Source organism: Vespula pensylvanica, chromosome 6 (assembly GCF_014466175.1).
Source record: "Vespula pensylvanica isolate Volc-1 chromosome 6, ASM1446617v1, whole genome shotgun sequence".
Lineage (NCBI taxonomy): Eukaryota > Metazoa > Arthropoda > Insecta > Hymenoptera > Vespidae > Vespula > Vespula pensylvanica.
Genome location: NC_057690.1, coordinates 6,874,182 through 6,889,923, shown reverse-complemented (window position 1 = coordinate 6,889,923; position 15,742 = coordinate 6,874,182). Strand labels below are relative to the sequence as shown.

At 30.8% G+C, this 15,742-nt stretch overlaps 1 protein-coding gene across 9 annotated transcripts in view; it reads right to left on the bottom strand.

Moving 5' to 3' along the window:
* LOC122630182 (protein doublesex-like) overlaps positions 1-15,742 on the bottom strand; it is a 63,345-nt gene that overhangs the window by 12,483 nt on the left and 35,120 nt on the right. For all 9 annotated transcript variants that reach the window (XR_006327426.1, XM_043814392.1, XM_043814394.1 and 6 more), the window contains one exon: positions 1,980-2,229. Coding sequence is in view for 8 of the 9 variants with exons in the window: in XM_043814392.1 (XP_043670327.1) it covers positions 1,985-2,229 (245 nt within the window). In the remaining variant the exon portion in view is untranslated. The remainder of the gene's footprint in view (positions 1-1,979; positions 2,230-15,742) is intronic.

The following is a 15,742-nucleotide window of genomic DNA, read 5'->3' as shown; positions in this document are numbered from 1 at the left end:
AAAAGACGAATCCCTGGTAGACCATGATAGAACAGTAGATAATTACAGAAGTGTCGGTAGAGCAGCACCGTTTCGAAGATGGGATACGGTTTGTTGCTCTAAGCATTGCGGCCTGACTATTTCTCGGAAAGAAGGTCATTTTATAGGTCAGAATCTGTTTTATGAGCACCGGATTTGCGATTATGATTCCGACTACGAACCTCCCAAACAAAAGTAGTATACTTTGGCTTGTAGTATAAAAAAATAAAAAAGAAATACATGTAGAAAAATGGAGTAAGAGAGAGAGAGAGAGAGAGAGAGAGAGAGAGAGAGAGAGAGAGAGAGAGAGAGAGAGAGAGAGAGAGAGAGAGAGAGAGAGAGAAACAAAGAAAGAATCGGACGTTTATATCTCAAAACGTAAATTATTTTTTTTTTCGTATACTTTTCTCTTTAGGTCACTTTTTATATTAATGTACGAATATAATTATTGATCTTATTAATTCGTTATTTAAGCCAGTAATTATTCTTTATATAATATGAAATTAAATTAAGGTTTTTATTCGTTCACGAAGGAATAATAATTGAAAAATATGTTTCGATTAAAATTCTATTTATAATTTATGGTAAAATCCTTTATAAAGACAATGATTTAAACTGATCATTTTCGTTGTATCAATTAAAACTTCCGATATCATGAAAGTTATTAGACCGGTTCCATACACTATTGAAGAAATTTCGATATGGGAGAAAAAAGGTGCGGTTAAGGGAATAGAATGGAAGTACACGATTCCACTTCTGAAGGAACGTAAAAATCACATAAAACGTAATGTAATAACCGATTCGGTGCGGCGTTTTTGATCACATTTCATTGATGAATATCACACATATATTCTTATTAAGTCACGGAACGTTGCCTTCGTCATTGCTAGACATCATTTTTATTATTATTTTCTTCGATGGATATTAATAAAATACTTTTATCTACCTTTAGAAAGAAATGGAATGGATTACGTCGAGAATTCTCTAAAAAAAGGGGATATAAAATTTATGATTCTCGAGTCTCTATCAGTAATAAGAACAAAGAACCATTACCTGTTTTGTAAAAATACTTTTATTTAACTCTCTTATTACCTGCTGTCTTTGATTTATGCTGATACTCAAACGAATTACTTTGCATGTAAGTAGGTAAGTAGATATATATAGATATACATTCTTTTCCCATAAAATTATTTTTAATTATTTCTTTTATAAAGACTGGATAAGAAAAAATGTTAGAAATATTGATGTAAGCCTTGAACAGTAAAATAAGCTGAACAAACATTTACGTATCGATTAATAAGATCAAAAATTATGTTCCTGTATTAATGTAAAAAGTGTATTTGAAAATACTTAACAACTTTTTGACGATGAAATAAAATCATAAGAGTTTCAAATAATAGTAAGAAAATATTGAATAATATAAATTATATACAGATAATTGTTATTTGACACAAATGATGAATTAAGTAAGTCGCAAACTTTAATCATGAAACACATAATTTTTGCAAAAAGCATAAAACGTTAACTACGCTAATTCGACATTAAACATGAATAAATATGTGTATGATTTATGTATATGAATGACATAATGTAATAATTACGAATAAAATAACGAATTATTATCCAAAAAAAATTCGTTGGAACTAGTTCCCATAAACAAAAAAAAAATTATACCTTGAATTCTCCAATATTTACTTTATTATTTGATATAAAAAAGAATATGATATAATCATGCATTGGTATATATATTTTGAAATTTTCTAAATGAGAGAAGCTTGAGTATATATTTTTAAGATGATAATTGCAACCTGTCAAGTTTTCACGCGAACAATAATAGAATCGCATAAATCCATTAAAATAATAAAAAGGTTTAACTATATAAACTATTATTATGAAAGATAAGTTTGATAGGTATTACAAAAAAAGAAAAAATAAGGAAAGAAAGAAAAAGATAAACTCACCACGGCTACTTGGCATGATGTTCCGAAGAGCTGTCGTTCGTTGGTATGTGGGCGTTTTGGAGGTGCGGTAGTAACCTGAAGAGTTCAGGATGTTGTGGGGGCGGATCCCCAATGAATGGTGCTTGTCCCTCGTAGGTTGGTGCATCTGTGATGTCTGTCATCGGTGTGTATTTTGAAAAGTAAGACCTGTTGTCGTCCCAAAATTTTTTCGCCATATTCCAAATACCCAACCTTTCTAGATCATAGTTTGCTGTTTCAGAAAAATTACATTTAAGATCTTAAAACTTTGATAGATATATACCTATTGTTGGCTATTAAAATAAAACAAGGTAATTTACAAAATTCGAACATTTGTATAGCAAAGTTATTTAGTTACAGAGTAACTATATAGAGTAAGTGTTCAATTTTAAAGTAGAAATTAGATATTTATTAATACAAAGATTGAGTTAAATGTTTTATGATTGTTTAAACTTTTATTATAGGACTTATCGTTAAATCGCGGAAAAGTCACTCCAACGAATTCAATGATCTCGTGTCTACTCCGATCTAACCGATCTAACCGAAGAAGATGCGTCTCTAACGGGTCGCGACAAAAATGTAAACTCGAAGATGGCGAAGGTGTAGATTTGTATATACTTTTCAACCGGCCACTGTTCAAGGAGAGAATCCCCAGAGACGGACAAGTGGAGTAGCCTGAATTCGTGCGGAGACATAGCCAATGGGAATTCGTCCGTTCGCGAATCAAAATGGCCGACCCCTTGAGGCGTGGTTTTCACATGACTAGCATATAAACGCGAGTCGTTCGTGCGGCCTAAGAGCAAGTTTTAAAACCTACTTGACTGTTAGCCAATTGCTAATGAACTGTATTCAATTATCACGCTTTTACTTTTTTTTCTTAAGCGTTAATCAATTGATTTTCGTTGATAGTATTTGGCTTATGCAGTTATTGTTTCCGAAATCTTTGTGTTCTCTAAACGAATAAGTACATTTTTTCAGTAAAAAAAGATTTCCCGTTGCATTTGATTACAATGATTCGGAACATGTTACTTAATGAGTATGTCTCGTTTGATCAAACTAGATCTGATAAGTTATTGTATGTAACAAACGGATTATAAAAAGGAACAGTTAATTTGCCGATTCTATTTAACATCTATGTCAGCAATATTCTACAAATATATGATTTCAATACCGACAAAAATAAGAACGCAATAACCTTCGCAGACGATCTCTCATAAATTATAATAATAGATTAAAAATAAACACCGAAAATACTAGAAGAATTTTTTTTTTAAATACAAGACTACTTTTATACCTGTAAACGTAAAATAAATAAACGAGAAACTATATTATTCAGATCAAGCATTTTTAGATTCCCTGGTATTAACGTTCGTCTATGTTAGTATTAGAGATACATGTCATTTAATAGATAACGAAATTGACCGGAATAAAACATCCTGTAAAGATATAATTCGGTAACTTATAGTATATGTATACAAACTTTTAATTAAATTATACAGTTTATATAAATATACAAATTGAATAAAAGCGTTTAGCTTTATAAAAACCTTTTCTATTCGAAAAAATTATATAAAATAATAAAAATCTTATTATATAAATCGTTAATAAGGCTAATTTTAACATATATTATGATATATGTTAAATTATGATCTAACATAAATGCAGGTGCTCAAATTTTTCAAAGGAGATGTCACAGAGTATCTATCATTCCTAATAAATAAAATAATCAAAATATAACTATACTAAACATATATGCAATGTAAAAATTAACGAATAATTTAAAGTTATTAGAGAGAATAAATCTATTTATTTTAAAATTAATAAGATACCAGCGGACCACAGCTAGAGAGGTAGAAAAAGAATCTAATTTTTGCTGGTACTCATCTCAACTCTTATAATATAATATTTCGAGAATACTCTACAAATAGAATGTAATTTAGAATCTTTTATCTTCTATAATAGCAAAAAATCATTCGAAACGAAGATAACATCTCCTTGATATATTTTATCTCAGCAAAAAACACATAATATGGAGTAAAATAAGTAGTAAAAAGTAATCAAATAAGTATGAATATTTTTTTACAAATTAATTTAGTATTAGATGTACAAAATATTTTAATATATTAAGAAAAGATTATATAGCTTTTCTTTTAGCCATTTTTGCCTTTTCTTCTATACACTACAAATTATTGTAAAATCATTGAATGTAATTATAAAGTCTTCCTCTAATGCACGTAACTATTGACAATAAGAGCATCACGATTACATAAATATTGGACTGCGTAATGCTCACTTAGAGTCATTAGTCTGCATTGCATGGCGAATCTTACTCTGTTTTCGTTGTAATATTTTTTTATTACAACGTTCTAAGAATTACGTTATTATTTGTTATTGAGAACTCGGAGAAGCTGTAAGATTAAATATTCATAAATAAGATATTTATAGAAAAGATATTCATAAAAAAATATTTTTTGACGAGGATTTGTAGAATATTTCCGTACTATGTAGTAAGCGAATTCTTCATCCAACAGTACCCCTTATTATATTACTTTATAATATTCGCGATTAGAAAATGTTAAGACCGTCTTGTCATCGAGAATATGTTCTTTCGATTATGACCAACGAGTAAAGCAATTATTTCTCTTTTACACCTTCGAACAGGTTTATACGAGCTCATTAAGTTGAACTAGCACGACAGGAGAGAAGAGAAGTCTTCTTGGAGTTTATATTTAGCGTTGCTCCGCTCGTGCGTGCAATTTTCTTGTTCTCTCATCGCCCGTAAATTGCTAAGATATTTCGTTTCTGAACGTTCTTATATTCACCTTTTAATGTTATATTTAAACATACAATGTTAACTAATGTTTGTTCCGTAGATTTTAATAATCGATTATTACAAACCTAGAGATGAAGGTTACATTCAAAACTATTTCTTCATTACATCTGAATAGTACGTTTTCCTACTTTATTAACTGTCTCAAAATTATAAAATAAATGTAATAAAAAAGCTTTACAACAGGTTGAAACTGCTACATTTGTTTTTTATCGTTTCGATCACAACCTAACATCACGCAGGTAAAAATCTTAAATGGAAATCCGGTTCTATCATAACTAATCATCTTTAAGAATGATATGGCGAAATTTCGAATGATCTGCAAATTTCAAATTAGAATTGTCGATAATTAAAATGCGCTTCGATCATCGAAAAATCAGCGTCTATGAGATAATGCATTTTTTATTGAGCAATACTCTTCACAGTATTTCGTGAACTTTCTTTCGTTTTTTTCGTTATATGTGCGCCCAACTACACGCGGAAATATCTACTCTCTGGTTTGACTTAACATTTCAATAGTTCCATTTTTACTCGTCCACGGACCATTGTTGTACGTACTTATTATATAAGTACATATTTGCCATTGTATTACACATTAACTGTACAAATATTTATAACATCGTTTTATTTTCTAAAATAATTCGATACAAGACTACTATTAATTACTATTTTTTATAGATTTGATTTATCGTTATTAGAAAAGCAATAATTATCTTTGAAATGTTTCTCTTATGTAAAATCTAAATTTCGTAGTAAATAGCATTTGACTCGAATGATAATTTTACTGGCGATTCCTACATTTCTGTTGAAAATAAAAATATTGGCGAAAGTTCTTTCTCTTTAAGTATTTCGGGGATGATTCGTCACGACGACCCTACCGTTTCTCTGAAACGCATTAACGTCAGTCATTTCGTTGTCTCGATCCAAAGCACCGTCCCGCATTTAGACCTCTGATGATTTTACCAGCCGTTATGAATGGGATATAATCTTCTCGTTAACGACTCTCTCGCATCTACGCATAAGTCACGTTCGAAATATTACGCTTTATTTGTTTCTGTGAGCTCATCCACGTTCAACAATATAGATTTCCAGGAATAAAACAATAACACTGAAAAAACGTTCGGAGTTCATTATGTTGTTCTCTAACGTAATAATAAAATTACGAAGCAACAAATATATAAAATGATATTTTCGAATAATTATATGTTTATAAACATAAGAAAAGATATTCTTTGTTCGCAAGAAAGAATTTAGTTTTTTTTTTAGTCGGCAGAAATGTTCTTATGGTTTATATATCATATAATAATGTATCGCATACGGTTCATATATCATATAATAATGTATGACATACGGTTCACATGTTATACAATATAAGAAAAGAAAAATAGAAGAGAAATTGATTCTCACGAGAGGCGGTTCAAAAGTTGAACGCAAAAATATAGTTTTACTCCTAAGTTATATGTAATGATACAGTCTGGCGTGTCCATTGATTCTTACGTTTTTTCGCAAATAACCGATGCGGTTTCTTCTTTATGCTCTGAAGAAATACTTTGAGTCTTAAAGAATACTTGTATTCCTAAGAAATTATTCAGCAAGACGCAACCCATTATTCGCTAAACTTACGTACGTGTAATTTATTTTTCGAACTTTGTAATTAGGCGGTAGCGTAAATATATATACGTGACTTTCATCGTTCGTGCTTGCAAATACATTTGATATTTTTTTTTCGTAGAAGAAAAATGTATACCTAATTAGAATGATTAGTTGAATAGATTAATTGAATAGTTATTAAACTATATATATATAATATAATAATTAATGATTATATTGTAAAAGAAAATATAACTCTTATTCCCGATTTTTGGATCATAATTTATAATATTTTATATATTAATATTTTATAAACAGTGCGATCGATCGTATTACAGGAAATGCTCAATAATATAGCAGGAAACGAAAATCAAAATATATCGTCTCGGGATGCGAGAAAAATAATTTTCATTGCGAATATTACAACTAATCTTAAGAAGGGGGTTAAAATCGACAAAACGATTACAGAAATAGTATTTGCAGCTGTGCACCGTCCCCCAATGCCCAGTCTACGACTTGCTTTAATTACCACAACTTCCGTTCCTCTTACGAAAGTATGAAGTCACGTCAAGCATTTTGTACACAAAACGTTTCTATTAGTATAATGCGATCGTGAAATAGCAAAGTGTTTTACTCGATAGATTTATACAAAGTACCTACCTATTTCAGTTGGCTTCATAACGGGGAATTTACTTTCAAGTTATTCTTACTTTCAAATGTTCACTCGTGTAGATGGCCATTGCTTCGTCATACTTTCTCTCTTCTTCTCTTATTACCTGCGTATCTGCGTACAATAATTAAATAACTATTGGTTTATATATTACGCATTCCGATCTCTCGATGTCTATCTCGCTCGACGGTACGTAAAAGACTGACCTCTCTTCGTTAATGATAACAGTAATTCCCCACTTACGACGTTACCGAAAGAGTGTTTGTTTACATACGGCTTTTGCTTCTTCTATATGTTTCTCTTTCTCTTTCTATTTCTGTTTGTGTTTGTCTTTTCATGAATAATAGAAACGAACGTGACGGCAATCTTCCAATATCACATTCGGGAGTCTTTCAAAGTAGATTTCGAATGGTCGAACATTTTATGACGGCAAAGCAACGATGGAGCAAAGACGAACAATGGCCGTGGCACCAGTGGTTTTACATATCGTAAAGCGTGTGCACGAGCTAAGGAGCGAGTATAAATCGGTTGCCCTGCTGTTATGTCTCCCGCGAGCAAAGGTCCGTTTACCATTTTATGTTCTCGGGGCCTTCGAGCTTCGACCTTCCTCTGACCCTCCTTCTCGCAGTCTTTCTCTTTCTCTCTTTTGCTTCCTATCTGTCTACTTATATTTATCATTTTCTCTCTTTGCATGATCTTGAAAAGAGAACCTTAAGAAGAACCGGAAAGATCTAGCCTTGAAGAATCAAAAGAAAGAATCAACACAAATAAAAGGCTTAACCTTTCCAAGTATTTAAAGATTTAATCGATTTTTCTATTACATTTTTTAGTAATCGTCAATTAATAACGTAAGATCATTCAAAATAGTCGATGAATGAAATTAGAATATTTTCTCAATATTTCTTAATTTTACGACTATATTCATTTTTTGAGTTCTCCACGAACTATACAGTTTGGGTATGTGCATGAATTTGCACAAAGATCCTTTTTTAAAAAAATTTCTTTTTAAATTAAATATAAAGTTGTTCGATTAAAAATAAGTATTGTAAGGATGGATCAGCGGGTTTCGTTGTATGAAATTCAATAGAAGGAACGACCCTTTTCGTGTTAACGTCGAGCATCGATAAGATCTAACTTTCTCTTCTTACCGGTCGATTTTACGAGTGCGAAATGACAGTTCAAGATAAGGTAAAAAGTTAACGGTAAAGAAATTATCTTTCGAAGCAGATAAATAACCGTTTTCATTTTATTTCTATACAATCACTCCTTACGATACAAATGCACACCACTATTAAATTCACTAAATATATTATATAATATTTAGTTTTCAATTAAATATAAATAATATATATCTATTTTTAAATTGCAATTTGTGTGTATATCGTAATGAATAATATCACAAGAAATAAGAAACATGTTAGAAAATTGTATGAAGGGGACTTGAATTTCTTCTAAATTTCTTTTTCCTTCAACAAAGTTGCTCGACGTGTGTATCTTAAAAAATAGAGAAGGAACGAAAATGTGATAGAAAACAAGAAAATGAATCATATGATAATCGATAATGATTATTAGAATGAAGAGTATAGCTTTGTGAGAAAGGAGAACGGCTTGGGAAATGAAGTCAACCGGAGATACGTGTTCTCCTTCCCATCGCAAGATTAAGAAAGGTGAGAAACGTATCGAAAAAGTAGTCCATTTAACAATATTCAAACCATATCTTCTTAATCCAACTTTTTCTACAAATTTTATGTAAAAATTTTCTTTTCTTAAATAATTTTTAAATGAATAGTTTTTAAAGAACTTTGTTTTTTTTTTCTTAAATATTTAACGTCTAACTCTAAAATGGTTAGAAATAGTTATGTTTTATCAATTTTATGAATCATTAAACACGTTATTTGACCTCAGACCATTCTGACCATCTGTTGTATCGATAATAATTTAAATTGTATTAAATTGTATTATACAGAATTCTATTAAACTAGTTATTTTATAAACTCTAAAACAATCAAAAAACTTTCTGTGTAAAATCAACCTCACGAGCAAGCTAATATCTCCTAATGATAAAATAAAAATAATAACTAAAAATAATAACTTTAAACAATCGAGGCAATAGATTTTCTCGCATTCATCTCAAAAGTCAACTCGTTAATCAATGGAAAACAAATTTTTAATCATTATTAGTTCATGCAACAAATAAATAATAGTCATTCTTTTGCTACATTATCGCTGTTATTTAATTAAATAGATAAAATTATACGAAAAGTATGCGTGTTTGTGTGTATGTATGTATGTATTGAATAAATATTTTATAACTATTAACTTTTGGTCTTTTACAGGAACTTAATGCTGTACGTTTTATAGTCTTTGCATTTCAAGAAAGAAATATGAAAAATAGAAAGAAGAGAAATACTTCGATTGTCGTGATAAACTTTCCAATGTACATTGAATCATTTAAGAATTGTTTATGCGTTAAATTTTATTAAAGAAGAAAGATTCTTTTATATTTCCAAATGAATTTTATTTTATATTCTCATCGAAATGTATACGTTCCTGCATCGAATGCATTTCTCCTGTCCATATCCGAATAACATTCTCCTTTTTCTTGCCATCGTTTATTTCTCCATCTCTCTCTCTCTCTCTCTCTCACTCTCTCTCTCTCTCTCTCTCTCTCTGTCTCTCTCTCTCTCTCTCTCCCGTTTGCTCTTGTGAACTTCATCGTACTATCGCATGTTAAACCACGATACATCGTTGTCAGTGTGCATCATCGATCTCTATCTATATATTATACTGTTTTACTTGCACGATCGAGAGAACAGCATCGTATACAGGGCCGCAGAGATCAAAAAGTATATTGTTGCAACAGAATATTCGTGACATATGTATCATGAAACGTAGGAGAATTGGAACGAGGAAACATAGCGATGTATATTTGTGTCCGCGTGCGAGTATCTTACGCTGGTTGTGTTAACATCATGGTTGGTTTAAAAATTCTTGGCATTGTTACAAACCGCGACACGCGTGACCAACTATGAAAAGCGCGGATGTCAAAAGAATACTGATGTTTCTGAATTGAACAGAAGGAGAAAGAAAAAAAGAAACAGAGAGAGAGAGAAAGAGAGAGAGAGAGAGAGAGAGAGAGAGAGAGAGAGAGAGAGAAAGAAAGAGAGAAAAAAAAAGATATTAGAGACGAGATGGGTTCGTTCTCACGAACATCGTATTTAAACTATTTAAAGCAGATGCTACAAAGATGCGAAAATGCGACGCATGTGGTACGTAATTCATTTCAAATAGAATCGCCAAGTATCTGCACCGCGCATCCTGTTATTCTCTCTTACAGTCATTTCTATTTTGAACAGAGATCGAACTAGATTGTAAAGAAATTATATTTAAATTTCAAGTAATCGATATCGTTGCGGATACTTTTCAAAGAGTCCAATAGTAAAAGAAAGAAAGAAACAAAAAAGATTAGATTTAAAAATTGAGATAATCGAATTTAAAAGCGTAAATCTAAGGAAATTTGAATGTATCTCGTTTGTTTCTTTTAAAGGCAACCAGACGAGAGGATAAACCATCCATAAATTCTTAGCCATGACATACATATATTCTTATTGATGTATCAATCCATCGGCTTCGTTCCTGTAGCGTAATCTCCCTTCGAGTCTACCATTTACTTTCTATCTCTTTTAATCTTTTAATTCAGCAGCCTTTCTTCGTTTGTTCCAGTCTACTCGTTTCTCTTTCATCCTCTTTCTCTCTCAATCGCTTTTAAGGTGTTCTCTTCTTATAACATTTATTTATGCATCTACACGACTACATTCCATCTGCCTTTATTTGAGAATGTACTGGCACATTTACCTTTTTCTTTCCTTTTTCTTTCTCTCTCTATCTCTCTCTCTTTCTTTCTGTCTGTTTTTCTCTCTATACCACTCTCACTGTGACCTCATACAGGGAAGCATCAAGGGAAATACACTCATTGTTAATCAAGCATAAGTCGAGTTTTCCATGATAATTACAGAATATCAGTTTGGTTTAAAATACTTATACAGTAAAGCCTCTTGTATCCGAACCGATAGAGAGACATAAATGTTCGTTTAATGAAATTTTCGGATAATAAAACAATCACTTTTCTGATATTAAACTTCATTTATTTCTGTTTGGTTATCTTTGCTTTATGTTTGGTCATATTGCATTGAGAGTTGGTTGGATCAAATATACATGTGTATGTCGAAATAATTTTATCGTAAGGGCGTCATTAGGGTCAATTCGATAAAAAGAATAAGGGATTTTGTTAAAATGGGTTATCGATGAAACGACTAAGAACGTTGAACGATTTATCTCGAATTTATAATTCCTTATATATATATATATATATATATATATATATATATATATATATTGTAATATTTCGATTGATATAAGAAAATATTAAAAGTTTAAGTATCAAAAATAAAAATGATAAATATTTAGGCTTAAACTTAAGTTGTCTTGAAACCTATCTAGAACATAAGTAAAATTAAAATATAAATTCTACTTTCTTTTCAACAGTAGCTGCGGTCTTGTACCATTGTAATTTTCATCAATTCGATTATGTCTACCTCTTCCTTTATCACTCGCTGCACGGATGATCATGCAGTTTACAATATTGTGCAGAAGTCGTCACTGCGTACTATATAAGATACGAGAAAAGGATCTGGATAGTGAGTACCGGAGTATAGTCCATTTAGAAAGTCACGAGATTATTTAATTCTGTTTGTAACTGATGTCAAGATGAAGGTAATCCGGTAAAGAGCATGCTCAGGATGAAAGAAATTAAGAGTTCCTTAAACTTCAATTAATTATGATTAAAAAGAGAGAGTTTCTGATTTATGACGATTGTAGGTTTATGCAAATTATAATACTTTCCATTTTTTATCTCGTACGATTAATCACCGATGCATATAGTTTCCGAGCTGTTTTTTTTTACTATTTGTATTTGTCATTTATTAGTTATTCGTAAGTTGATACTTGTCCTTGCAATACCCGTTTGTAAATTGTAGACTACTTTCTTACGAAAAAAAAAATCGGAACGTTTCGTATAACCTTATTTGATGGAATGCAAGAAATCAACCTAATTATATACATAAAATTTGAAATAAAAATAAATAAATATACTCAGTGTGCGTAATACAAAATGATTAATTTCCTCGATCGGTTGGAAATATGTTAACGAGATGACTCGTGCGATTACGTATTTCGAAATGCGAATAAAATATACATTAACGATGCACCTAGATACATGCACATATAAACGTTTACAAACGCGAATAAAGATAAGAGTAAAAGAAAAAGAAAAAAAAGAGCAGAAAAAGAAGAGGAAGAACGACGAAGAGAAATATTTATGACTATTACGAAACAGTATACCATTGATAATACTTGATCTCGTTGAATATTTGTTTAATGTTTACGAGAACACTTGCCTTTCCTCTTTTTATTTACTATTTAACTATTCGCATGGAAATTATATTGATTAATTAATATCTTTATCAAACGATCGTTCAGTAGACAACTGTTGCCTTTTGTTATTAATAATAAAAATTTTCATGTTGTTCATAAATCTTAGAATTGTAATACTTTTGTTTGATCATTTTGATATATATACATATATATTCTGTATATATATATATATATATATATATATATATTATATATATATATATATAATAAAAAGTGTAGAATAGATTGCAAGATGATTTTTTTAGCGATATCTAATCTCATACTCGTTCGTGCTCATTCGCGACTGAGCGATTATTCCAGTTTATGAATAGCTCTTGATCTTGACTTTGACATTGTATCTATAACGCAATCGTTTCCTTTTTTTATACTCTCATCATCGATGTGAACAACACATTACAGCAATGATCGATAATGAAACACCTTCGTTCGACTCGTTATTTCTAATAATGCAACAACATTTAATTGCACTAAGATTATTTGTCACGATTGCATAAGTCCACGATGTAAAATGATTTCTCGGCTAAGACTATGTTTTTTCACAGTATCGTATATATCTCGCAAGTATTTTTCCATGAATCGTATCGATTTAATTAACTGGATATTTATTATTGTCATTTTCTTCAATTTTTAACGCTTGTAGTAACATCGAAAAAAATATTAAACGTTGATAGACTGTTATTAGCAAGCTATCGATAGATGAATATATCGATTCTGTTGAATTTTATTCAAGAAAAAAAAAGAAAATAAATAATTAATAATCCAAGTCTTCGAGCTTTTTAAGTGTAAAGTATTTCATTCGAGCTAAGAATACGATGTTATAATAAAGAAGTATTTTGCACGTATATTATATAAATAATGACCATAGCTTAGATATATTCTATAAAAAAAGCGCGATAACAAACTATCTATGATACGTTTATTACACACGATTATTTTATTTACGTTTCTTGATTTATCTAGACCATTCACCATAGACCATATGGAACAATTTTAAACATAAATTTTATGTTAGACATTGACATTAGAGAGAAAAATATAGATATAAAAAATATATTTTATAATCATTCAACGACGATATATTAAAGCTAATTTATCGTCATAAATTATTACATTAACGTCAGAAGACGATACTTCATGAATGATTCCCAAGATGTAATTATAAATAAAAAAAGTTTTCTTAGAGACGTAGAAAAGTCGTAATAAAATTTGATTGAAAGTATCCGATATTTAAAACTATAATATTTTTTAAATAAATAACTTTAAGCGAAAGAAAATCGAAGAGATGAGGACGAATAAAAAAATAATAACGAATAAGAAAAGGAGAAGAGAAAAGGAGGTGCGAAATTAGTTGGAGAGCTTCCGATTATACGGTAGGTCTTTTTACAACGCTAGTCGCTTTCTTAAAGTAAAAAGATTTCTTGCTTTAGCGTTAATACGTACTTCCGTTCAATGCGATCTCCGTGCGGTCATGCACGAGAGATTCCACGTCTTTACGTATTTTATACAGGAAAGAGTTGTGCATTACGTAGAATAGCATCATATAAAAAAAGAATTAAAGAAAAAATAAAAAAAAAAAAATAAAATGGAAAGGCAAGAAAGGAAGAAGAAAAAAAAAACGACGACCGATCTTTTCATCTGAAACGTCAAACACTTTGATAGCCGAGATGCGGTGGTCCAGCGTCTTTAGCTATCTTGTCGATACGAAGGGATAAGAAAGAGAGAGAGAGAGAGAGAGAGAGAGAGAGAGAGAGAGAGAGAGAGAGAGAGAGAGAAAGAGAGAAGAGAGAAAGAGTGAGAGGAGAATAACGAGAAGAAAAGGACGAAAAAGTACAAATTTACGCGCCATCACGTTTTGTGAGAGTTGCTACTTGCCGTTTTTAAATTCGTTTCAAGGATAAACCTGTCCGAGAGACTTGATTCGATCCTCAAACGATTCGTTCCTTTGTTTTTATTTGTCACGAAAAAGGCTATACCGAAGATCGAAGTCGATCTGATCGTGATTCGATCGATCTCTCCCTGTTTTTTTTTCACTACGATATCCCTTGAATCCTTCGAAGCCTTGATTTTTAACTCCACGTAAATTCATTCAATCTACATATGACTCAATAAGCAGAATTATCTGTATTTTTTCCTTTGCTCTTTTCTTGCTTGCCTTTTTTTTATATTATATGTATATTCACATCAAATAAGAACCAGTAATAGTCACTTCTCAATTGCAAATTACTACTTTGGCTTGAAAGGTTTCAGAATATATTTGCTGTTAGTTCTCAAAGTGCGTATCTTGTTGGATATTATTAAATACGTTCAAATTAATTTGCATTTAACGACAATCTCGCCTTTTGTTGTGTCAACGAGAGAAAAAACGAAAAAGGGTTATTGAGATAGATCGAAATAATTCTCTCTCTTTCTCTTTCTCTCTCTTTCTTCCTCTCTTATTATTAATATAAATTATTTTTCTTATTTCTTTACTTCGCATTTACCGGGCAATGTAAGCTTATGTTCGCCGTAACTGTGCGTGCAGCTTCCAAGGTGTTATTACCAATACCACTTAGGACGTCGAACATTAAGCGTGTACGACGCATCACGATATAAAAGTCAAGAAGGACAGGAAAATACATACATATAAAACGACGAACGATTTTCATTTCCAACGTATTCGTGTGAATTTCATGTTTCGCGACAAAGTTATACCTCGGCACAAACGTAGTAACTTATCGCGTGATCTTCGTGACATAGGCGTGTAAAAGTTTCACGGGTCTTTATTTAACGAAACACATTGAAGGATAACAAAAAAATATATATTGGAAGATTTAGAGATACTGAAAGATACACTAAAATTTAAGTTGAAAAATAATAATAATAAGAAATTGACGAGGAATATACGAAGTATTTTGATCGTTCAAGACGTGATATTAAAATCGCAATTACTTGCCCGGAGCAACGCAAAAGTTCATTAACCTAAAGTGAATGCATCAACGGATCTCTTTAAGACGCGTATCTCTTGATATTTTATTAAAACAGATACAAATAATACGAGAGATCTTGACGTTGATTTAGATTTCTTTCGAGTACATTCAAGCACTCGAAGTCTAATAACAATTTAAATTTTATTTAATTTATCGAATTTACTATTTTCGCCGGTGTAAAGCAGGAGCAGGAGTG